The sequence below is a fragment of the Tiliqua scincoides genome, chromosome 1 (genome assembly GCF_035046505.1).
Source record: "Tiliqua scincoides isolate rTilSci1 chromosome 1, rTilSci1.hap2, whole genome shotgun sequence".
Lineage (NCBI taxonomy): Eukaryota > Metazoa > Chordata > Lepidosauria > Squamata > Scincidae > Tiliqua > Tiliqua scincoides.
In genome coordinates, this window is record NC_089821.1 from 81,821,718 (window position 1) to 81,845,790 (window position 24,073).

The 24,073-nt window shown below is 40.4% G+C and overlaps 1 protein-coding gene across 2 annotated transcripts in view; it reads right to left on the minus strand.

The window, feature by feature from the left end:
• Positions 1 to 5,292: 5,292 nt before the first annotated feature.
• The window catches only part of LMLN (leishmanolysin like peptidase), a 28,049-nt gene continuing 9,268 nt past the window's right edge, over positions 5,293 to 24,073 (minus strand). For both annotated transcript variants that reach the window (XM_066611843.1, XM_066611844.1), the window contains exons 5-17: positions 22,977 to 23,094; positions 21,608 to 21,786; positions 19,119 to 19,224; positions 18,673 to 18,767; positions 18,362 to 18,479; positions 17,198 to 17,305; positions 15,179 to 15,255; positions 12,675 to 12,785; positions 12,400 to 12,532; positions 10,106 to 10,265; positions 9,195 to 9,325; positions 6,985 to 7,198; positions 5,293 to 6,296 (exon numbers count right to left, since the gene is read on the minus strand). In XM_066611843.1, coding sequence (XP_066467940.1) covers positions 6,196 to 6,296; positions 6,985 to 7,198; positions 9,195 to 9,325; positions 10,106 to 10,265; positions 12,400 to 12,532; positions 12,675 to 12,785; positions 15,179 to 15,255; positions 17,198 to 17,305; positions 18,362 to 18,479; positions 18,673 to 18,767; positions 19,119 to 19,224; positions 21,608 to 21,786; positions 22,977 to 23,094 — 1,651 coding nt within the window. In that variant the 3' untranslated portion in view covers positions 5,293 to 6,195. The remainder of the gene's footprint in view (positions 6,297 to 6,984; positions 7,199 to 9,194; positions 9,326 to 10,105; positions 10,266 to 12,399; positions 12,533 to 12,674; positions 12,786 to 15,178; positions 15,256 to 17,197; positions 17,306 to 18,361; positions 18,480 to 18,672; positions 18,768 to 19,118; positions 19,225 to 21,607; positions 21,787 to 22,976; positions 23,095 to 24,073) is intronic.

Below are 24,073 nucleotides of genomic sequence, written 5' to 3' on the forward strand. Positions count from 1 at the left end.
GCTGACTTCTCTCTCTCTCTCATTAAGGAGGCTGTTGTTAAAGGACTGTTCAGTTTTTAAAACTGATTTTAAAGGGATGCATTTTCCCCTTCTCCAGGGATCAGCACATTCCTTCTCATTTGCAGGGGCCATTCGTGTTGAGTCAAATTCACGTATAAAAAATCCATGTATAAATAGGCTGGACCTGTATATACTGAAAGATTCACAAGATATCCCTGCCTAGCTTTAAAAAAAAAAATTCCAAGAAAGGAGATTCCACAAGCTCCTGAGGAAGCATATTTAGCCCCAAATCCTAACCAACTTTACAGTGCTGACATAGCTGTGCCAATAAGGCATCTTGCAGTTGGGTGGCACTCATGGAGGCCTCCTCAAAGTAAGGGAATGTTTGTTCCCTTACCTCCAAGTTGCATTGTCCTTATGTCAGTGCTGGAAAGTAGGTTAGGATTGCGCCCTTAATTGCTGAATGGTGACATGTATCTTACTGTTTACCCTAGATGTATTTTAGTCAAGTTTAAGACTTTTAAAAACCAACAATGAAAGAAATGGTTGGTTACTTTAACTTGGTATGTGAAAATTCATTCTTCTGCCCCCTAATCATTTTAGGCTCTTGTTGTTCCTGTGCCAGTTCACAATGCTGTGGTGATAGTACATCTCAACAAGCCAAATGTCTCTTTGGTGCAACGCAAATTGTCAGATCGCTGGCTCTCAGTCCTTCTTCCCTGCCAGGAGTTCCCCTCCTGACCCTAGAAATTATGTGAAATATTGCCATTATCCTACTTGGTGCCTCCTTTCCCTGGCTGCACTGTACTTATTTCATATTCTTTACCACTGCTTCTTGGGCAGACTCTCTCCAATGCTTGTTTCATTTGCCCAGCACACAACCCTCCTGACTATAGGAGCTGTCAGGGTTCTTCAGAGCCCTCCCTCATATGCTTTTCCCATCTTCTCTGCTCTTTCCCTCAAGCCTTCTCGGGTCCTTCTCCGTTCTCTCTCATTCTATTGCCTCCTTGCTCTCTTTTTCCCCCCCAGCAACTTTGCTCTGTATAGTTTTCCACACAAATATGGAGATGTCAATGACAAAAGCACTTCAGAACAATCCTGGGGAGAAATGTAAGTTTGAAAAAGGAATATGTACTTATATATAGGGTTACTTAATGGAAAGTTTGATACAGATATTTATTCTATTTTTAATGAAGTCAGACTCCCATTAGGTAACTTAATATTGTTCTACAATATATTATGTTCACAGTACAGAATTTCCAAATTAATCATTCAAATTAATCTACCTGAAAAGGCAGCTGTATCGTTTCACATATTTTTCAATACAAAAAGTCATATTTGACTTAGGAAAGTATGTTTTCATATAAGAAAAGACTAACACATTCTTGTAAACAGGATTCTTTAATTTACAATAATGCTCCATTAGTTTATCCTAGAAGAATTTTCACATTCTTAAAAAAAAATTCATATATAGAAATGCCACATACATAATCCAGCCCTCAAATCCACTCACAAAGAGCAATGGAAAATAATTCTGTATTTACATTCTGTAGCAACAGTATAATGCAAATACTCATTTTCATCCAAAATAAGTTTGACAATCTGCAAAGTAGGATTTACATGTTTAAAAAAGTTAACATGTGTGTTAAAAAAGGACAGACTTCACATACACAAACAAGGGAAATACTAATACAAACATAACCCTAGCTTCCACAGAGTGATAAGTGTGCATCCAAACATACTTCCACACTGCACACTCGCACACAGGGAAAATATACAGTACCCAAAACATGCAGCTATAATCCATATAACATTCCCAGAGGCTTTGCATAACCAGGGAACACTGAGGGTCCAATATAATCCAGGGTATGCGCTGCATCCTGTAGTGCAGTGGGGGCAGTAATGGATGCATCCTTAAGGTAAGGGAATGTTTGTTCCCTTACCTTGGGGTGCATCAGTGCTGGAAAGTTGGATAGGATTGGGCCCTAAATAAGTTAGATTTCATTTGGACAGCATAGTGTTCACAAAAAAAGAGCAAGGAGTTACAAGCTTTGGCCTACATAAACAGAGACTGATAGGATAAAGTAACACATTTTCCTTACTCTTCACAGATAATCTACATCATGTCAATTTACATCATATCAAGCCACATGAAATACAAAATAATTAGGTCTGCTCCATACAATCCAAATCCAAAGTTTTCCCAAGAATTAAGAAATTAGAGATGGGGAAGAGAAAACTGTCCAGTGGCTTAGAGAAACTGTCAAATTAAGAACCATCATCCCTTTCAACTATTTTTACTTGGAGCACACTTGTACCACAATATTTATAATATAAATTAAAAGTATACAGTTTTATAAAAGAACTTGTCCTCATTTCCTTTCTTAAAAGGAAGATTTGAGACATTATTCAAGACAACATAAGAATGCAATGCCTTTTTCTGTCTCACCAGGCGGCCTTTACCAACAAACAGTTCTCTTAAGTATAAATAACTGCTCTGCAGGAAAGTTGCCACTTGGGGGTACAGAGGACCGCATGGGCCCAGAAGCCTTGAGCAGATAAGATACAGTAGTATGCCTTTTAGAGAAAAGGACTAAAGGAAAAAGACTGGTGTCAGACTTCAGAAGAATATGAATATTTAACTGGGCTTGAGCTGGAATTCTAGATAACACAATCTCACCCTAGAGTAAGTGCAACAATACCACCACCAAGATAGCTGCCCGCTGATTATTTAAACAAACAATTTCCCCCCTAAGACTTTACTAACGGATAGTTTCTATTTTGAGGTCAGGGAAGCATCAATGCTTTTTGAAATAGCTTACTGTACTGTGTTTCTTTCTTGTGCTCGAACAAACAAAAACATACACACAAGATGTATTTGAGATTTCAGCAATACTAAATATTTCATCAAGCACCCAAAAGAACCTGAAACAAGGAAGACTCTTCTATACAAATATTTGTTCTGTGGGAATTATTCCTTCCCTTGTACTGAAAGACACACAGTTTACATAACAATTTCTCATCTAGACTGTCAAGAAGCACCTAAGGTATTTTATGAATGTCTCAGACACAGCATTTAAGTGCTCCTAGGAGTAACAACAATTTAGAATCCAGATAGCCATTCACAACATTGATCAAAGTACTTGACAGGCCCTACTGCCTGCTATAAAATATTCACAGAATCATGTAGCAGCAGGAAGGGATTGTTGCATGAAAGGGTCCTTCGCAGGTCTACATTGTTGATCTTACTACATAAATGCAGAAATGGAAAGTTCTAAATGTAAACTAAAAGGGTTTATTTAAACTTAAGAATGCCATTCCAGTTCTATAATATGGGCCTGAAGCATTAACTGGTAAACAGGTTTATGGATATAGCTAGAATCTCAAAGTATTACAGTTTTACTAAACAAGATGTACTGAAGCAACCAACATCTCCATACACAAGCTCTGAAAGGTAAAGCAAACAAATACTGTACTTTCTCAATGCAGTGCGCTATAGTCATCAACTATTTCAAGCTGCAGGAATTGTTCAAGCTAAGTCCTCATCTCATTAAATTCTCATACATACCAAGTAAATGTGCAACAGGAGATAATTTCTCAATCTAAGGTGGCAGTTCTAATTTAGAATTCATACATTAACACTGGTATAAATGCTTATATACAACATTAACCAAAAGATTGATACAGTGCAATTGTTTTACTTCAAGACAAAGAACAAGAAAAATATTCAAGTATATAAAAGCATCCTTAAAAGATGCTATTTAAATTCTATTATTGCACAGATAAGAGATACAGTTTCATCTCTAGTTCCTGACATTCCCAGACTACTCCTTGATTTCACAGGACTGTTTCATACTAGTCGTTGAGCTGTATATCTATCAAGATAGTTCATTTCCATGTATAACACAAATAGATGTTTAAAGCAATGCTAACCCTAATATTTTATTGCTATTTCTATATCCTCCACTTCTCCCCTTTAAGGCTAAAGTAGTAAATTTATTTAGTGTACACTTGAAATGTACCCACTTAGGGGATTTGCTCAACTACTGCATTCTTCACCCAGCCGTCTCTTCCTGCAGACAGGAAGTAGTTTACTAACTGTGGCTGCTTTGCAAAACCCTTTCCTTTTCTAAACAATAAAGACAATTTTAAGGAAAAAAAATCTGGCAGGCACTATTGTAGGCTTTCCTTCAAAGGGGACTATAATCTGCATTAATGGAAAAGTTCATTTGATTCCATGAGTGTTCCTAATCACATCACACCAACTAACCTATTGACACTGTTTACATTTTGAAAGGATCAAATGAAACTACTTAAATTAAAAAATTGCTTTATAGCACCACCCCTGGCCCATGGAATCTGCAACAGCCAAGGCTTTCAATGAGTCAGAATGACATTTGGGATAGAAGAAATTGCACCTAGTCCTAAAACAAGACAAATCTGTACCAACTACAAGAAAGGAAAGTTACCACACTACTATGGTCCCTGAGGATCTTCTGCACTCTAGGAAACCGATTCGTCATCTACAACAGCAGGCACCAAACCCCAGCCCACAAGCTGGATCCGGCACCTGTGAAAATCCCTCTCACATGTGAACGGAGCTTACTGTTCTGTGGGGCAACTTGCTATCTATGCTGTCAATCACCTCCAAATGCCAATTACCCTCAGTGGCTGTCATGCTGAGCATCCACTTCTGCAGTATGGCAACCCTGCATGCTTGGTGCCCAGATTTCCAGGCAGACACAACTGCTTATTGCAACTTTCGGGGTGGTCGGCAGTCGGCCTCACGGAATGATAAGCTCTGTTGGCACTGGGATGGCTTTTCTGAGAACCAGCGTCCTACAAGTTGGAGATCACCAATCTACAAGTTTCAAACCAGCTTTTATATAATCAGCGTCTCAGTGGCACAGACACTTGAGTGTATGATTTAAAAGTGTATTTAAAATTCTCATATCCAGCAAAGTTTTTGAGATCATCTATTCTTTCATCTAAGAATTATCATACTACTTAACTTGGTAATGGTAAAATTCATTTTGGCCCAAAGACAACATTATGGTCTCTGTAAGACAGTTTTTCTGTCACTACTACATTTTTTTTCCTACAAAGCATTACACCCTCTCCAACTCAGTTATGAAACTAGTAACCATTTTGCTGTTCTTTTGTTCCCCTGAATGAAGAATGTAAAAAAAACAACCTGAATATGGCATGTCTGTCACATTTTGGATAGACATTTGTTTAAGAACAAAGAGACCAGTGCAGTAAAATGAACATTCACAAATGAGGGCTATTTCAAGCCACCTTTTCAGAAAAAAAGTATTTATAGCCCAATCCAAAATATGTCTACTCAGTAATAAGTTAAATTGACTTCAATGGGATGTATATCCTAGCAAACATACTTACAATTGCAGCCTTAGGCTATAATCGTATGCATACTTTTGAACACAATGGGGCTTTCTTCCGAGTAGACAAGCACAGGATTCTGCTGTTTGTGATCAAAAGTTATGACACAAAGTTTTCTTCAATATGTGAAGGGGGCACACAAAGATTTCCATTATTTAAAAATATCAGAAGTGCATGATATGCACCTGTTAAAGTTTTCTCTTAGTCTGAGCACTGAGTTCACAGAAGAAATATTCACAAATCAGAGTGTATAAAGTATTAAATAATTCTGAAAACATCCCAAACCAGTACCAAACATTAATTCTTTTGGCTAGATTTGCAAGATTTCATAAATCCCTTCTAGGGTCATGTTATTAGCAGCGATGGCAATTGATTTTACATGGCTTTTGACCAAAATAAACTCTGAGGTATATCTCTAGATGCCACATGGGCCCTGCTACCTGTCTTGCATAGCACTCTGCAGAACAAGAATGCTCCAGAACTACAGCAGCCAATGGCATATTGCAACTGGCAAGTTTGTCTGTCTGTCCCCCCCGCCCATGTTGATTACGATGTGAAAATAAAAAAAAAAAACTTTCAAGTAAGACTGGCACTTATTGAGATAATGCTATGAACTCTGCCCGTCTCTTAGCCCAGAGACTGTTCACCAACTCCCAACCTGTGATCAGCTGGGCTACTTGCCACAAGGCAGATGAAGAGAGGACCGCTCTTCTAGACAGCTGCCTTCAGGAAGTGCACTGTTGTAGAGCATTCTGGGAGCGTGACATGACTGTGAGGACAACTGAAGAGCATATTTTAACTCCATGCACAGAGAAGAAATCCAGCCAAAAGTGGAAGCAAGTTTGCCAGCAATAGCCACAGGGTAACTACTGGACTAGGAGAACAGGAACACAAATCTAAAATTGGAGAAAAGAAATCACATGAACACAGGCAAAATGTTTCTGGCATTCCTGTAGATGCTGTTCGCATACTTAGGAGCATATATAATAAAGTCCTGCACAAATAGAACTAGAAGTAGGGTTTGTCTTCAATAATCAACTAAAGACACTCAACAAGTTACCAAATTAATGAGAAGGGAAAGATAGGTAAGTCTGGGTGTTTAGACCACAAATCAGCTATAAATGCAAACATAACTAATTTAGGGCACAATCCTATCCCACTTTCCAGCACTGACATAAGGGTAATGCAACTTCGAGATAAGGGAACAAACATTGCCATACGTTGAGGAGGCCTCCGTGACTGTCCCCCAACTGCTGGATGCAGCACATGCCTCACTAGCACAACTATGCCAGTGCTAGAAAGTTGGCTAGGACTGCGCCCTTAGTCTCTCTCTCTCTCTCTCTCTCTCTCTGTTTTGGTGGAGGGGCAATGCTCCTTTCATTCTTACTTCTGTAGAACCAATAAAGGAAAAAAGTGAATTCACTAGAACACTTCTTTGGAATATGAACACTAAAGCAAAATATAGCCTATCAGTCTCATTTACCAAAACAATATAATTGCATTTATTTAAAGCTAGCTATATAGTGAGAGATCAGCTCTCTCCATTTCATTTAACAGTACTTCCTGAAATGTTGCAGTACTTACCAATAGATGTAATTCTTGTTAAATTAGCAGCTGGAGGAGGGTCTTGCTCAGGTGGACAGAAATCACAGAAGTCTGAACATGCAGGGCAAATGAGGTTCCCAACATGTACCCATCCATTCATTTGAATATTCACTGTTAGCACTTGACCTGAGTGACTACACAAGTATGCCATGTCCTTGACCCACACGGTCAGCCCTTGGGAAGAACAAGAAACCTAAAAATATAAGAAAACATTTATGATGCTTCTGAAGTAGGCTGCACACAAAGTGTATTTGAATTATTGGAACTATGTTTAGAGCTTTTCAAAAAGTTCTCTTTTTGAATCTGGTTGTTATAGAATAGATGCAGAATCATATATGTCTGTCCCCTTAGTTATCTGCATCGCCGATATAGAAGATGTCATAGGTGCAGGAGACTGTCTCCATTAAATGCAGACACCCTATACCACTGCCAAAAAACCAGTGAAGCTTCTTCAGTGCTCTGGAAAGTCAACAGCTCAAGTTTGAATTCCAACTTATTTTTCAATGATATTAGTTTATAGATCTTATGAAAGCAGACAATCTTTAGCCAAAAGATTTCAAGGTAATTCTGAATTGTATTTACAAGTCACACGATTTCAAATAACTCATAATCCAAACGTTTAAGTTTAACAGCCTTGGAGTTTATAGTCACTACTGCAGATCCAAAGACACATCCTTGAATACTAAAAATGTCCCATAATGAGACAATCATCATAGTCAGCAAAGTGGGCAAAACGTTGTCTTGTTATTTAAGGACCAGCAATTCTTTCTACACCAAGTTGACCCTTTAACTATCAGAGCTAAGGATCCTGAACTACAGTTAGATGGAACAACAAACCTCTACCCAAAATTTAAGTAGCAGCAAATCGCCATTATGTTTGTATGGAGAAGTTGAGAAGAGCAAATATTTGTGTCTGCCTTTTCACATATCAACAACAAACAGTAATAAAACAGATTAAGAAAATGCAGGAAACTGAGTTAGACCCCTAAATCAGTTACTTTTTTGCAAAAGAGAAATTATGCATAATTAGCAAGCTGCTGATTATTTACTGTATCCACACTTGGGAACACAAAGAATGGAAACTTGACTGGCGCTTCCACAATCAGAAATTCCTTCTAGGAACAGAAAGTGTGTTCTACTCACATAGGGACCCATGTCTCAAGCAGAACACTTGTTCAATCACAGAGGCAGCATCCAAATGTGAAAATGCTAGTTAAATGCTACCCAAATCATCTGGGAAGAAACATGTACCTTTCATCTACAGACTGGAATCAAACAAACCTTATGGAAGTCCATTTATCCTACACAAATTGTTACTAAGAATATTTATATACTGCTTTTCCACAAAAGTTGCATTTGCAATGAATATTTCATTTCATCTGCTACTTAGGGCCTTCTGTTCAGGTAATTCAAAATGGACAGCTGATATAAGTAATTACCTGTCGATTTAATACAGATTAAATTTATAGCCATATTAAGAAATTTGAATCATAGCATTTGCCATGGCTATATCAAACAATGACAGCTTTCTTTATGTCCTTCCACCTAAGATCTGCAAATTGCCATAAGGTTCTAATGTAGCAGCCTCCATATTCAGGACCACTGAGCAATGTAAAAGCCCTCCCTGTCTTATCGGTGCTTACTGTTCCGCTGCTGATCTTGCCAGCAGATCGGTACAGAACTGCATTTGCTGCCCATCAAACCAGCAGGCTTTGCGCCTTGATTTCTGGGCAGACACAAATGCCCAGGTCATCATTCTGTAGAGATCAGCTAGCAAGATCAGCAGCAGGGTGGAGGAATGGTAAGTGCTGCTCATGAAGGGGAGGGTTTTTCCGTTGCACCAGATCCAGTCCGCAGATTGTAATTTGGCAGACACTGTTCTAATGTAAGGTTCAACAATCCTGGCAAATAGCATCCCAAACTGCATTTGGGAAAACGGAAGCACAGAAGAGACTGTAGGTCCAATGACTTATGCTTAGTCTTTGGGAAGACTAAACTGTAACATCTGTTTCCAGTTGTTTACATGTATAGTTCCAAATGCTTCTTTCTCTGGGGTATGATGGGAAAATGTCAAAAATTGTACTTGGTTACAAATGTAGCAACACAATATTTAATGCAAGACCAATAATCAACCTATTTTTTAAATATGCAACCTTACAAAATGCAATCTCAGTAACTCTAGCAGTTACCTGATAACATCCACTACCCCAGTCAGGATAACTGAGTTTCTTTCTACATTGTTCCATGACAAAAGCTGATTTCTGGATGAGACACACAGAATTGGGCCCGTATTTCTCTGCACCATAGTTTTTGAAAGGATCTAAAAGGAAAAAGAGAAGATATTCTGAATAGTTCAACAAAACATTTTGAATGAAATGTGCTATACATGTCTCTGTAACTTTTTCAAATGGTGTGAGCTACACCCGAGACACCCAATACCAAGTCAAGTTTCTCGCACTGCAACCCTATGTAAGTCTATCCAGAAGTATGTCCCACTGAGTTCAAAAGGGGCTACTGTCAGGTAAGCATGAACAGCTGTGCAACCCAAGTCCTACAATTTTTAAAACAAATCTTCAATATCTTTGGAAAAATCTGCATGTTTGCTTCCCTTCTCCTTTTGGAAATTTGTTATTTTAACTCGTAGAAAGTTGTGCCACACTGAGGGCAGCAAACCTCTGATTGAAAGGGGATTTAGTTTTTCAGTGATATGGTATTCCTAGTCTGGCAAAGATTAACATAATTTAGACTAGTTTGTTCAGATAGTTCACCAAATATATATTCTGTAGTGAAATGGAAGTTGATGTATTTTAACGTCTGCCATAAGACGTTAAATTAAAAGGTTAGTTTTAGCACAGTTCCACCTCATGTCAAACACTCTGTTGTGAAAATTTTTTGCAAAGATTAAATGTCATGACCAGAAAACGCATTTCCAATCATTCCTATGACTTCCTCATTCATGTAGAATGTATTCAAGAAAAGTATACATTAAGGTATCACATCTAAAGTGGAGGAGAGGAAAACAAGAAAACAAAAACAAGTCGTGTTCGTTATGCCTTCAGACTCAGCCAAAATTTCTGTTAAAAAGAGGCAACCAACAGACCTGGCTGATTTTCCAGTATTCTGCAATCGGAACTGCGCTGAAATTCACCACTTAAATGCCAGCTAAACTCCTGACTGAAAGGACAGTAATCAGCAATTTCTACTGATCCTCCATAATAAGGTAAATCTTCTGGTGGTACTCCATACAGACTGTCAAAGTACTGCAGAAAGAAGTGACATAGATAACATTATGAAAGCAGAAGCATAGCTATCCCATCATCATTACAGCTGCTTACTCTCAGTAGCAAATTTGATCATCAGTGGCCAAAACCCCCATTCATATGACATACCCTGGAGTTATGCAGAACCACAGCATGAAATTTTAAAAAAAGACTCAAACGGTAGTAGCCATTTAAAAAACCCGCAGCACATAGAGATCATGGGGAGAAAGTCTTCCCAGGCACAGTGTTTTAAGTCAGTGCATGGTAGGGTAGAGAGCATCAGCACAGGGGAGGGACTTGCCAGTGCTCTCTCACTCTCCCATCTCGACATATACAAGCTTGAGCTTGCATAACTTCAAAATGTGCTATGCTTGGCAAGCAAACTGAATCCATTCTGTTACTTTGGCAGTAAGTTTAAATAACAAGTGTAAGATTAAACCAGCGACTTCCAAATTTACCTGGGTCACAATGCCCCTGCACCTTCTTCTTCCTGGCTTGGCCAGTCACTGCCATCTTGGATCTCACAAGATCCAAAACAGGGGTGCCCAGGGAAACGGGCAGGAGGGGCCAACAAGAGACATCCCACAGTGCTCCTGTGAATATTCTGCAATGCCCTAGACATTGTGACACCCACTTTGGGAACTCCTGGATTAAACTTATACATGAGGTGGACAGCGATAGCCTTTTGAAGCTGCATTGGCAACTATTTCCACTTTGCCTACACTATGCAAATTCCATGCTAGGGGTTGTTCAGAATGTGACTGAGAATCAAACTGCTAATGTTTTATTGCTCTTAGGGGGGTGGGGCGGGATGCAGCTTCCTGCTTCCTGTTAACCTTGCTTTAGTTTTTTTTTTTTCCCAAGCGACCACACTGCCGGGAGGCAGCTTGAAAATCACGATGACCTGCTAAGCTTTTAATGACAGACACATTGATGGGTGCAGAGCAGAAGAGGGCAGGAACCTGTATAAATCTTTGGTTTGGAATACTACATCCAGTTCTGGTCACCACATAGCAAAGAGTATACTGTAATGTTTGAAAAGATGCAAAACCAAATTGAGGAGAGGGCTGGTGTATTTTTTGCTCAGAACAAACACAGTTAAGGGTTGGGGGCAGGACTGAGTCATAGGATTATGCATGGTTTGGAGAGAGTGGTTAGAGAGAAAAGCCTTTCTCCCTCTCACAATGTGAGAATGAGGAATACAAGCATGCCCCCTTATCTGTGGGGATTCCATTCCAAAAAACCCCTCTCCCCATGGATACTGAAACCATCGATATGGGCGAATGCCCGTCCCCATGATCAGGGAGCCACTACCGTCTTCCAGAGGGGAATCTGAGCTCAGCAGAGACTGAGAACGTCAATCCCTGGACTCAGGGCTCAGACTAAGCTGGACAGCTCAAAACATGTGACTTCTGGTTTCACAGAGAAACTGGAAGTGATGTTTTAAATGCCTTATAAGTCATTGGGAGGCCTGGGGAAGCTGGAGGGACCCTTGGCGGTCCCCTGGAGGGGGGACATGCAGGGGTGCACACACTGGGGGGGCCTGGACCCCATCCACAGGTAACTGAATCTGCGGTGTACTTCACTAAAACATTGAGGATGGACAAAAGGAGGTGGTTCTTTACATGTACTATCATTCGCCTGTGTAATTTGTTGCCACAGGATGTGGTGATTGCATTGATGCATTTATAAAGAGAGATTGGACAGATTCATGGAGGATAGGTCTATCAATGTCTATTAGTCATGATGGTGATGTGCTAGCTCCAGTTTCAGAAGCAGCATGCCTCTGAATTACTAGTTGCCGGGAAGCAACAGTGGGAGAGGAGTATGCCATTTTCTGTGGACTTCCCAGAGGCAGCTAGTGGTCCACTGTGGGAACAGAACGTTGGACTGGGTGGATGTTTCTGACGCAGCAGGGCTTCTCTTATGCCTTTCTCATTACCTGCTTATGTACAATGAAAAACAAAATGTGCAGGAGTAGCAGCAACACATTCATAATACCAGCAGGTTATATCGATATGGTGAGGGAGCAGCAGTTCCTGAAGAAGGAATGCAGCCATCTGCTGTCAGGTAATGACCAACAGAATTGGAAAGTAAACTATTATTTTTATTTAATGCCTCACACACATTTTACCTGGTATTCCTGAGGTAGCTGTTGAGAGAACTTTTGTAAATTGCACACTGCTACTGCTCTCTGGTCTTGTCTGCAGGTGAGCTGCAATGGATTGCTCCTCAGAGTATCACAATATGGGACCACCAATTCTTTCCTTAGAATAATTAAAAAAAACTTTAGATTTTACATAAACTGCTGACTTGTAAAAAAATTAGGACTGGCTACACAAATATTAAGATCATATAGCAATTTGCCATCAGAGAAGGAATATGCCATATAAGCAAATATTTTGTCACCTTTCTCGTCTTTTGTCAATCCAAAACTTGCAACTCTTCATTGCGAAGTCACAGCCTTGACCTCGGCCCCAGTCTAGTTTTTCTGCCATGCTGTAATTGGCTTTATACCAGCTGCAAAGACACATTGCAAAATAACTGCTGTTATTGAGCCTGCACTTTTGAATACATGCCAAGAAGTTCTTTCACTCAACTGTATGTTACATGTCTTAGGGAAACTACTTATGCTGTCTGAGTATCTTGTAATACTACATGTAGTTAAATTAAAAGGAGGAAGTAGTATACCAGAGTAAGGGCCCAATCCTATCCAACTTTCCAGCACCTGTGTAGCCGCAATGCAGCTCCGAGGTAAAGGAACAAATGTTCCCATACATTGAGAAGGCCTCTGTGACTGCCTCCCCACCACAGGATGCAGTGCACACCCCACTGATCCAGTTGCACTGGCACTGGCAAATTGGATAGGATTGGGCTTTAATTCTACAGCAGACATTTAATATAATATAATATAATATACAGTATTTATATACCGCCTTTCTTGGTCTTTATTCAAGACTTTAATCAAGGCGGTTTACACAGGCAGGCTTATTAAATCCACGCAGGGATTTTTACAAATTGAAAGAAGGTTCTCTCTTTCAAGAACCACCACATTCAAGATGTTACACTCCGATCTGGTTTTAACATTCTGGCCTCCATCCTCCCACGCTCCGAGCAGATGGAACAGCTCAGCTGCAGCTTGCCAGCTGCTTCAAGGTCGCACGGTGCCGGTGGCCTCGAACTGGCGACCTTGTGGATGTTAATCTTCAGGCAAATGGAGGCTCTACCCTCTAGACCAGACCTCCTGCCCAGACCAGACCTCCTGCCCTTTATAAATATATGTTAATTTCTTCTGAAGATTTATACCCCAACTTTCCCGTGCTGATGGGGTAGCCAGGAAGACTTTTTATAATATTCACTAAAATAGAATAATGGCTAACATACCATGAAATTAAAATACAGAAAATGCAGCAGGAGCAGTAATAATTTTAAGTAGTATCTAAAAATGATCATGACCACCCCAAATACATAATACAGTACAATAATCAAAACAGCAGCGTTTGCACAGTGTTAACAGAAGTTAAAAGGTCCTTAGCTTGTGCCAAAGTACATGAGTGTCTTTCCAATTACCAGCCACCTCACTTCAGATGGGAGGGGCACTAGGAGGAGGGCCTCCAAAAATACAGGCAGACATTGGCATAAGCAATCCCTCAGGTATCCAGACTGCAAGCCATACATATGCTTTATTTCCTAATATTCTCTTCAACCCATGTGGCTTACATAGTAACTGTTAATGTAACTTATGGGCATGCAAAACCAAACAAATAAGTAACCCCTCCATTGCTACACTGAAGATATAAGTCACTCACAGATGGGGAAGAGGAGGGAAAGCAAAGGTTGCAATAGCAACTGCTAAGGCTAGCTCAAGGCAGCTCAACCCTATCCTAGTGCCATGATTGCAGCCCTGATTCCCAGTCTATTTTCACCCCCATTTTCTACTTAAAGTAGCAGGAGAAGGCCCTTGCAAATTTGGATTGGTGAAGGAGTATTATATGTTTGGCCTACACATTTCACAGGCAGAATAAACTGAAATGGAATGTAAAGGAAGAGAGGAATTTTGCTTTCAGATCCATGTGCTAGAATTGGAATCATCCCTATTGGAAGTGGATGGGTGGGGGTGTTAAGAGCCATCAAATTATAGACAATCACATAAAGATAAGATTAATCTGTAGACAAAACCTGCCACAGAAATGACATATTACTTTACTATCAAAACGCAACATTCAAATATCTCCAGCTGTGCACATTCCTGCCGCCTTCACTATATTTTCAATAACTTTCTCAAACAAATATATTTTAAACTAAGGCCACAATCCAGAGAAGAACTTGAGCCAGTGCAAGTCCCTTGCGTCGGCCCAGGAGGGTCGCAAACATGCTGTAAAGCAGATTTGCACTTCCTCACGAGCAAGCTGTGTCAGCACACAGTGGTGAGCTGTCACACAGAGGCTGAATTCAGCCTCCATGGCAGCTTGCACAGAAAGCCTTGTGTCAGCCCAGCTGGGTTGATGAAAGGCTCTGGGGTAGGCAGGGAAGAGGCAGGAGGGAGGTGTTCTGGGGTGAGGGGAGGGCAGGGGGTGCGTGACCCTGGGGGCGGGTGGGGATTGGGAGGCAGGGCTGGGACCCAGCAGTTATGTCGGATCTCAACACCCATTCCTGGGGAGCTTGGAGCAGCTTCAAGTCGCTCTTCTCTCCTTGGACTTGTGCCACCTCCAGAGGTGGTGCAAGTTCAAGGAGACCCATAGGGGCAAGGGTGCCTTACCCAGAGGTAAGGGGGAAAGTTTCTCCTTTCCTCTGGTTGAACCACTTTGGGCCCCTATCCTGCGATGGACATAGCGCCAGCCTCTCAGCTTGCCTGTTCCAGCGCAGGATAGGATTGCGCCCCAAGTCTATGTGGTTTTACTACAAGTTCTTACCCAGTGTCTTCCATTAATGCCAAAGTGATCCGGGAGAAGACTCTGTTCTGTGTGTGTGATCCAGTCATGGCTTCATTCTGAAAGTAATCATCACCAATTATTGCAACTGAACACCACTATTAGAACTCTGAAAATTGGCTTATTGAAAACCTATTAACTTCATACTTAGAGGACTGTCTTACCCTAACCACTTAAGACCAAACTGTGGAGTAGTTGTCAGAGTGTGCGCTACACAGTGGTTAGGTGCTCTGACGTCTCTATGTGAGAATGGGTGATAGAATGTTGTAGCTCTTGTCTTGAAGACTATTAAAGGGTATTCACATGTTCTCCATTTAATTCAGTATGAAATCTACCAAACTAAGAACTACCACCCTGAAAACACACAGAAGTTAATCAGTCCTTGAGGAGTCTTGACATGTGGATTTAGCAGTCAGAGGTATAAGAACCAATTGTGAAATTGCCCTACTAACTGGGTGAAGAGGCACATTTTAACTGATAGTTTTCTTGTATTTCACAGGGGAGTAGCATCTGTGCCTCACCTGCCCCAGCACAGCATTTCAGGGGCTGCAGTCGCCCTTTTGTCTTTTTTTTTTTTTAAAGGTTATGAAGCCACTGGACCACCTTTTCATTGATTTTGTTCAGTAAATCTTTTTGAACTTTTTTTGTTGAAAAGCAGGAATATTTTTGCCCCTTCATTTTAAACTTTTATGCCTAGAAACATATTAAACTAGATAAAAAGTGGAATGTGCAGAATTCCAACAAAAAAGTCACACGGATTCCAGAGAAGAGTACAATCTAACCCAGAACATGCTACGCGATTAGTGGACAGTTGCTTTCCCACAGTAGTTTCTAGACTAATTTCATCCAACAACATCCATTGTTAGATACGATTAAATGTAAACAAGTTTTTTAAGAAGAGGGGGGAGGAAGGGAAAGACCTATCACAATGTTATTAAACACTGCAGCAAACAGAATGGGAACACTCTTTAAAATACACATACACTGGAATGTGTCCTTTTGGCATACATTTGTACATATGGCCTTTTAGGCTGTAATCGTATATACATACTTCCCTAGGTGCATGCCCACTGACCATAAGGGGACTTACTTTTGAGTAAGTGCATATAATTGCACTATTATTTAGAACAATAGATCAATGTGAAGAACCAGTGAACTGATTAAAGATTACACATGGACTGAAAAATCAGGGGACTTCCATAAATGGTGCTCCTGGTATTTTCTTGCATAATTGTAGCAGAAGACAACAAAGTGGAGAGGTAGAAAAAAACTCTAGAAGATCAAGGAAGTCAAAATAGTCTTAATAGCCAAATGGTCAAAAATTGCATATTTCCGTATCTGAAGCACTGAAAACACCCAAGTTTTCATAATTTTGTAAACAGGGCTTGTATTATAGAGAAATGGAGAAGGCTTTGGAAATCAACCCCATGCCACTTTCTCAGCACAACAGCCTTCTGCAGCCACCAAAAATCCACTCCAGAGAGCATGCTCAGGGGAGATCTTTCCTCCTTGAAAGAACAGTATCTTCTGTTTGTGGAAGAGGAACTTAGGATTCAAACCTACAATAGGTATCTGTAGTTGCTTTTCTTATTAAAAGGGCATTCTATTGTATTATCTACAGTTGTCTAACACCGAACAAGCTCTGAAAGGCAAGTGTTAGATAAAAGTTTGAGGGCAAGGGGAAATTCTTTCAGTAGTCCATATCACTCACAACATAACCCTAGGCATATTTACTCAGAAGTCCCACTGAGTTCAACGTGGCTAATCCCAGGCAAATTACAATTGCAGCCATATTCAAACTTTCATCCTAACAGTATACATTAGTATTCAATTAAGTTATATAGAACAGTGAAATATTTGTTTTAGCTGATGATGCTTGATAAATTTCAGCTGTGAGAAATATGAGGAACAAACCACCAGAGACTAATAAAGCCTATACTTCAGTTTATAATCACCTAACAAATAAAAAAAAATTCCACATCCACAATGAGTTGTACTAACCTCCAACAACCGCTTCTCCCAATGATTGAGCTCTGTGCCCATGCCACCTTGATTTTCAAGCTCCATCCCCTCTAGAATTGGACAGTCAAAATGTTTTCGGGCCTCTTCCTTCAGAAAGATACATTAGAAGAAAACTCTCAAAATAATGAGCAGTACCCTTACTTTAAACTCAAAGCCAAGATCCTTCTTCCTACTTGTTAAGTTTGTGTTAAATGCAGGGGAGATTGTCTCCACCTCCAAAAATGTTTAATATTTTTCCATACTTGGGGGAAACCAAGAGATACAAATTGCTATTCACAGCACTCAAAATCAATTGAAAAGAGGTGATAAAAGATTCATCTGCGACAGATCTCACTCCTGTTTCATAAAGCATAACCTGAAACACTGGACAATTAAATTCTTTAGGACCAATTAAACATAAAGACAGACTGAAATGTGTTTATTTCATCAAGTAGGGGACCTGTGAGAAACTTTGTGTGGAGGGGAAGAGCTAAACAATGGCAAGCTACCCCCACACTACAGGATAGCTTTGGGAATGGCATAACCAACTCAGAATCCTCTGATGTAACACAAGAGTGGTTGGGGGAGGGCTTACAAGCTTTTCTCCATGTTGTGTGGCAGAGTTGGGCTGGGGGCACACAGATGGACACTGGGGATGTGCACCTGGCATGCATTCCCCTCCCCCGCCCCTGTAGGACCATCTCTGCTCCTCCATGCTCAAATAATTGGTGTGGGGGTTTCACATTGGATCTAAGGAACCACTATGATTCTAATACATACCAACTCTAAAGGGGGAAACCCTCCCCCCCCCACACTGCCCTGCTCTGAACAGAAGCCAACAGCTGCATACCCCAACCACAGGCCATTCAGCACACTGATGCAGCAATTTTCAGCACACCTATAGTATTCAGAACCCCTCCCACCCCATTTTCAGCACACCTATAGTATTCAGAACCCCTCCCACCCCATATCTGTGGGCAGCTGTTATTCTGATCAACTATTTGACTAGAGACCAACCTCTTTAGTATTTGAGAGAATAAGGACTACTCTAAAGATGACTATACCATGTTAGACAGACTTTTCTAAAGCAGCTACGGATAGTTTTTGAAAATATTTCAGAAACCTGGTTAGATTTGTTGCAAAAAAAAGTGAAGTAGTACTTACAACTACTTTAGGAGTTACCAGAAGAAATACATTATGACGCATAATTTTATTGTTCCGTACATCCCATAATCTTACTGCATTACGTACAACTTTATTGCTCCACTGATACACACCAAGGCTGTAAAGACAGGTATAATTTACATGTATTTTTATGTCTCAACAAAAGCTACACAAATAATAGATTATGAGCCTTTCAGGAAGAGGGAACCATTATTTAGCTAAGTGGACAGCTTTGCAAACTACTTTTTGTTGAAAAGCAGTATATAAATATTCTTAACAACAACTACTACTAAATAGATTTGAATATATACCTTTCATTAAAGGCTGGCAGACCATCTACATGTCTGGTAGTCAAAGGAATTCCATCATCATCATGATAAAATGCAAATAGTCCAGCAGAAAAACCCTTTAAAGGTAATTGAAAGAGTCATTTACATTACTTATAAGAAGCCACTATTCGTCAATCATATTAAGCCACTATTTGACAATCATATTAAGAAAGTTGCCTGAAAGCAACTTGTGCATACAAGTCCAGACTAGTGCTTTTGCTTCCAGAAGATCCCTCCATGAACAGGCGTGTTCTACTCAGGACCCCATGAGCAAGCACTCCTCCTGTTCTCAGAGGGAGCTTCAGAAGATGCAAGTGCTAGTTGGGATGTTCTTGTCTTTCGCATGCACAGACACACAAACTTTAGCACATCACAACATAAAGACATCCCTAGTATTTTAAATTGAAGCTTCAAATATCAGCTCTTACCAACGCATGAATGATTTCATGTTTCACTGTAGACAACATGCCAACGAACTCCTGAGCTTGAGTTGAAATCATACTTGGACACAGATTAGCATATCCTGCAATTGGCCTGGAAAACAAAATTTTAAAAAACGGCATTAGGCTGATACTTTGAAAGTTAACAACAACTTTTCAGACTAAAGCAGAAATCTAAAATTGCACATTTTGAAAGCACGCTGATGGCAGGATAAGTACCTCATTCTACCATCAGCTACAGGTCAACATACAAAGTTACTCTCAGCTTATTTTGAGTAATTATTTTTATTCAACAATGAATAGGTGGAATGTAAATTCAGAAATACAGATGTTAAGAGCACAAAGATACATTAATCCCTCCCTCAATTATGAAATCATGCTGCTGAAAGAGTCTGAAGGATACGGTATTTGTGAAGAACTGCAGGACAGCAGAGAAAGTGTTTGCTTTCACTTTAAAAACAAACTACAGTTCCGTGTTATGTAGGAACTTGGGGAACTCCAATTTGTTAAGGATATCAAAGCAGGATATAGTTTGTTGTTCTAACTCAAGTTTGTTAGTAAAATAAAACCACAGTTACTAAAGTTGATGTGCAAGACAGAAGTATGGTTTGATCGTGAAGTGAAATCAAAAGCTTGCAATGTCACACCACAGAAAGATGCTGCGATTTTGAAATTCCTATCAGAGATTTGAAAGCCAGCTTCACAGAAGCCAAAATATGACAAAACTGAAGTGAGCCAAATTTCACTCAGTTTTTCAAAACTGAGCATCACTTTTTTGCTGGAGCTTTTTTGTGGGCACTTTTGCACATGAAGGAGAGGTGCAGGGGAGTAAGTGCGCTCCAGGTTCTCCAAGGCTCATTCTCTTAATGGAAAACCATGGTTTTCTGGTATATCTGAACTTAACTACTTGTGTTGTATCTGTCAATTTTCTATCAAAAAACCTATTACTTCCTATTCTAAACTGAAAGCCATTTCCCTCCCACGGTGCTCATGTTCATGCCAAAACAGACAGCTCAGAACACTGATCTGAAAGACACTTTTGAAAAGATGATTGCTCCTTCTAATGCAGCAACATTTGAACTGAGTGAACATGGTCTGAGTTCCCCCCCCTTTCTGCTTATGATAGCTTCATTTTATCTAGATCAGGGGTGCCCAAACCCCGGCCCTGGGGCCACTTGCAGCCCTCAAGTCCTCTCAATGTGGCCCTCAGGGAGCCCCCAGTCTCCAATGAGCCTCTGGCCCTCCAGAGATTTGTTGGAGCCCACACTGGCCCAACGCAACTGCTCACAGCATGCGGGTGACTGTTTGATCTCTCACATGAGCTGTGGGATGATCCACTGCTTGCTCTTTCATGTCTGTGATGCAGTAGTGGCAGCAAAGGAAAGGCCAGCCATGCTTTGTGCAAGGCCTTTTATAGGCCTTGAGCTATTGCAAGACCGTCATTCATTCATATAAGTACATCTTTAAGATATTAATTTATGTAAACTTATCTCTATGCCAATAAAGGTCTTATGTATGTATGTATGTATGTATGTATGTAAACTTATGTAAATTTATTCAAATTTTAAATGTAAATTAATTCTTTTTTTCCCTGGTCCCCGACACAGTGTCAGAGAGATGATGTGGCCCTCCTGACAAAAACTTTGGACACCCCTGATCTAGATCCTACTTTACACACCACTTGGAGCTTTAATATGTCAGAAGTGACATTATAAAACATGGAATATGATGGAAAACTAAAGCACATCTGACAATCTTACATTGAAACAGACTCATAATAAATTAATCCACACAAGTCTTGTTGCTCAACGGATAAGAGATTAGACCTCTTTGCAAATTTAGGAGGTCAAGAGCACATCAACTTTAGCAGATCACTACTAAATGTGTACTACTTTAGTAGATCTACTTTAGTAGATCACTATTAAATGGACTTATTTCATAAATCAAGTGAGTTGGGCAGTCACAGGCATCTTCCACTCAAAGAAAATAACCTAACATTTAGAATGGACAGCTCTAGTAATGTTATTGCTGTCTATAGCAGAGGTAGCTAAACAGAGGCTAGTGAACTACACGCAGCTCTTTGACATATGATGGGTGGCTCTACAAAATATGTTGACTGAGTTCCTTTTTCTTTTTGCTTCACAATTAATATATAGGTGACAAATTTTCAAGCTTTATAATTATTTACTGGGTATAAACTCAAGAGTCCATTGGATTAAAATGTAAGTTTATTAATGTTCATTTAAACACTGCTTAAATATTGCAGTTCTCAAGCATGAGAATTTATCATACATAGCTCTGACTTTAAACAAGTTTGGCCAACTCTGGTCTATATGGTCATTTTTATTAGCCATTATACTGAACAGCAAGAACACCTTTGCTGACCTAACAAACTACTCAGTTAAAAAAAATGGTTCAGTGTTCAGGTAGGTAGATGATTATTTATTAAATGAAGTAATTTTTGAGGAAAATATTACCTATCCATATCGGCTTCTAATTGACAATATGCTGCATATGCAATAATATTTTCTTGGCCACACCTTTCAGTAGTCAGAGCACTAACATATAATACAAAGTCAGCATCTCGAACCCCTTCTTGATCTGCAGGACCAGCAGTTCCCCAGCGCGATTCATTTCCACTATATATCCTACATTGCTAAAACATGACATTTAAGAAAGAAGTGTTAGTCAAGGCAAGTTTCATACAGAACTTAGTGAACAGTCTTCAACTGAAGTGCAGAAATTACTTTTTCATTATTCTTGTCTTTTAGACTTAAGTGTTAAGTTGAATGACTACTCATGCTGCTTTGAAAATTTTTAATAAGGATTTTGTCAAGTCTCTTCACCAATTTCCTGAATTTTAAAAAATGGGGAAACATGCAAATAGATCAAACACTGACTAAGGCCCACAGAATAAAAGGCTACAAGCACCACTGAACTTCAGCTTGAAGGCTCATATTCCCTTCCTATTTTTGCCTCCTGAGATTCCCGAGAGTGTTCTTGAACATTTTGCCTACCTGCTTAATGGAGCTCCTGAACTTCACCATCTAGTTTTCATCTACCACTATCCCTTTTTAACCTCTCTTAATACCATTGACTGGTGAGTTTGTACTAGCAAGGGAGTCAGGGCCCAATTCTATCCAACTTTCCAGTGCTGGTGCAGCCGCAATGCAGCATTGAGGAAAGGGAACAAAATGTTCCCTTACCTGGAGGAGGCCTCCATGATTGCCGCCTCCCCCACTGCAGGATGCAGCACAAGCCCCATTGGCGCAGTTACACCGGTACTGGAAAACTGGATAGGATTTGGCCCTCAGTTCCTCAGTTGCCACTGTTTGAGAAGATCTGGTTGAAAAGTTCTGACAAAGAAAAATTGGCCTTCATGAAATGTAACCTTCTTACCTAAGACACTATCCTACGGACCTTCAACAACACAAGTTGGTATCTGTGGGGGATCCATTCCCCTGCAAATATTGAGATCTATGGGGGCCCCTTAGAGGACCTTCTGATGCAACTGGAAATGCCTTCTGATCACGTCTGGGAGGTCAGGCGCGGCCTCCTTGCACCTCAGAAGGCTCTTGGAAGGCTTCCGACAGGCACTTCCACTTTGAGAAGAAACCAGAAACGCCTGTTAAAAAGCTTTCCTGAGGTTTTCTGAGGCGTGGGGAGGCCTTGCACAGCTTCCTTGCACCTCAAAACTGCTCTTGAAGCCCTCCAGTTGTATATTTTTAATTGAACTTAATAAGATGCATAACATCATATCAGTATAAAAATCATTATCCAATATGGAACCAAGCTCCCTAGAATTTCTTAGGTACTATAAAAAGAAGCAGTTGTGGAATGTATTACCTGCAGATGTTCCTCAGGAACTATAACTGGACCACACCTTGTATATTCTGCACAGGCGCCATGACAGTATCTATGCGGGTCACCTTTCTTCCTTATGTATTGGTTCGTTACACACTGCCTTCAGGCAAATTAGAAGCAGTCATTTATCAAGGCAGTTAATATATAGTCATTTCATTTCATTAACCTTTATTAGGCATAAACATATATACAAACAAAGAACAAAAATGGCCTGCCCCTAATACAGGGGTTCCCACAAACTCATATATTAACAGCTCTGTGAGGAGCAACAGATTTAACTTTGCATCTTTGGATAATAGCATGAAGATAATCAGCAAACTGAGTAATAACTGACTTGTCAGAAGTAGAAAGAAGGAAACGCAAGGTTACATCATCAAGGATCCCCGAGTAACAGGTCAGTAATGGATTTAAAAAACATAAATCTTCATACCAAGGACAATACAATGTGCGCCAAAGAATCAATATCCTCTAGATCACAGTCACAGCAGCCACCAGAACCCGATTAAATCTTGCATACAGCTCCTTATACAGGAATACATTACATCACACTAACCAATAAGCACGATGGACCAGTGAATGTATAGTTTAAACTGAAGATGAGCTGCTGGATCTCATAAACGAGCGGTTCTCAAACTCCCTGGGAGTTTGATTTCTGCAGTAAGTCCTTGCAGGGGAGGGAGGGAGGCAGCAACACCATCACCAGGATTGCGTCGCTTTGGAAGGGCGCAGGGCCTTGGCTGGACTCACAACAGCCTGCTGCACTCTCCTGGGGCTGCAGCGAGCCTCACACCAGCCTCCACAGGGCTCCCCAACATACGGAGACACTCAAAATAACTATTGCAACCCACTTCTGGATTGTGATTGCGAAACTGGAAGTGGGTCACAATCGTTATTTTGAATGTCAGCATGCTTTGGAAGGCCCTGCAGGGGCTGGTGCAGGGTTTCCTGAACCCCTGGGAGGTTGCAGCAAGCTGTGGTAAGTCCAGCCAAGGCCCTGTGCCCCTCCAAAGTGACACGATCCTGGTGATCGCATGACTGTCTCCCCCCCTCGCCGCCCCTTAAGGGGGCAGAGGCAAGGG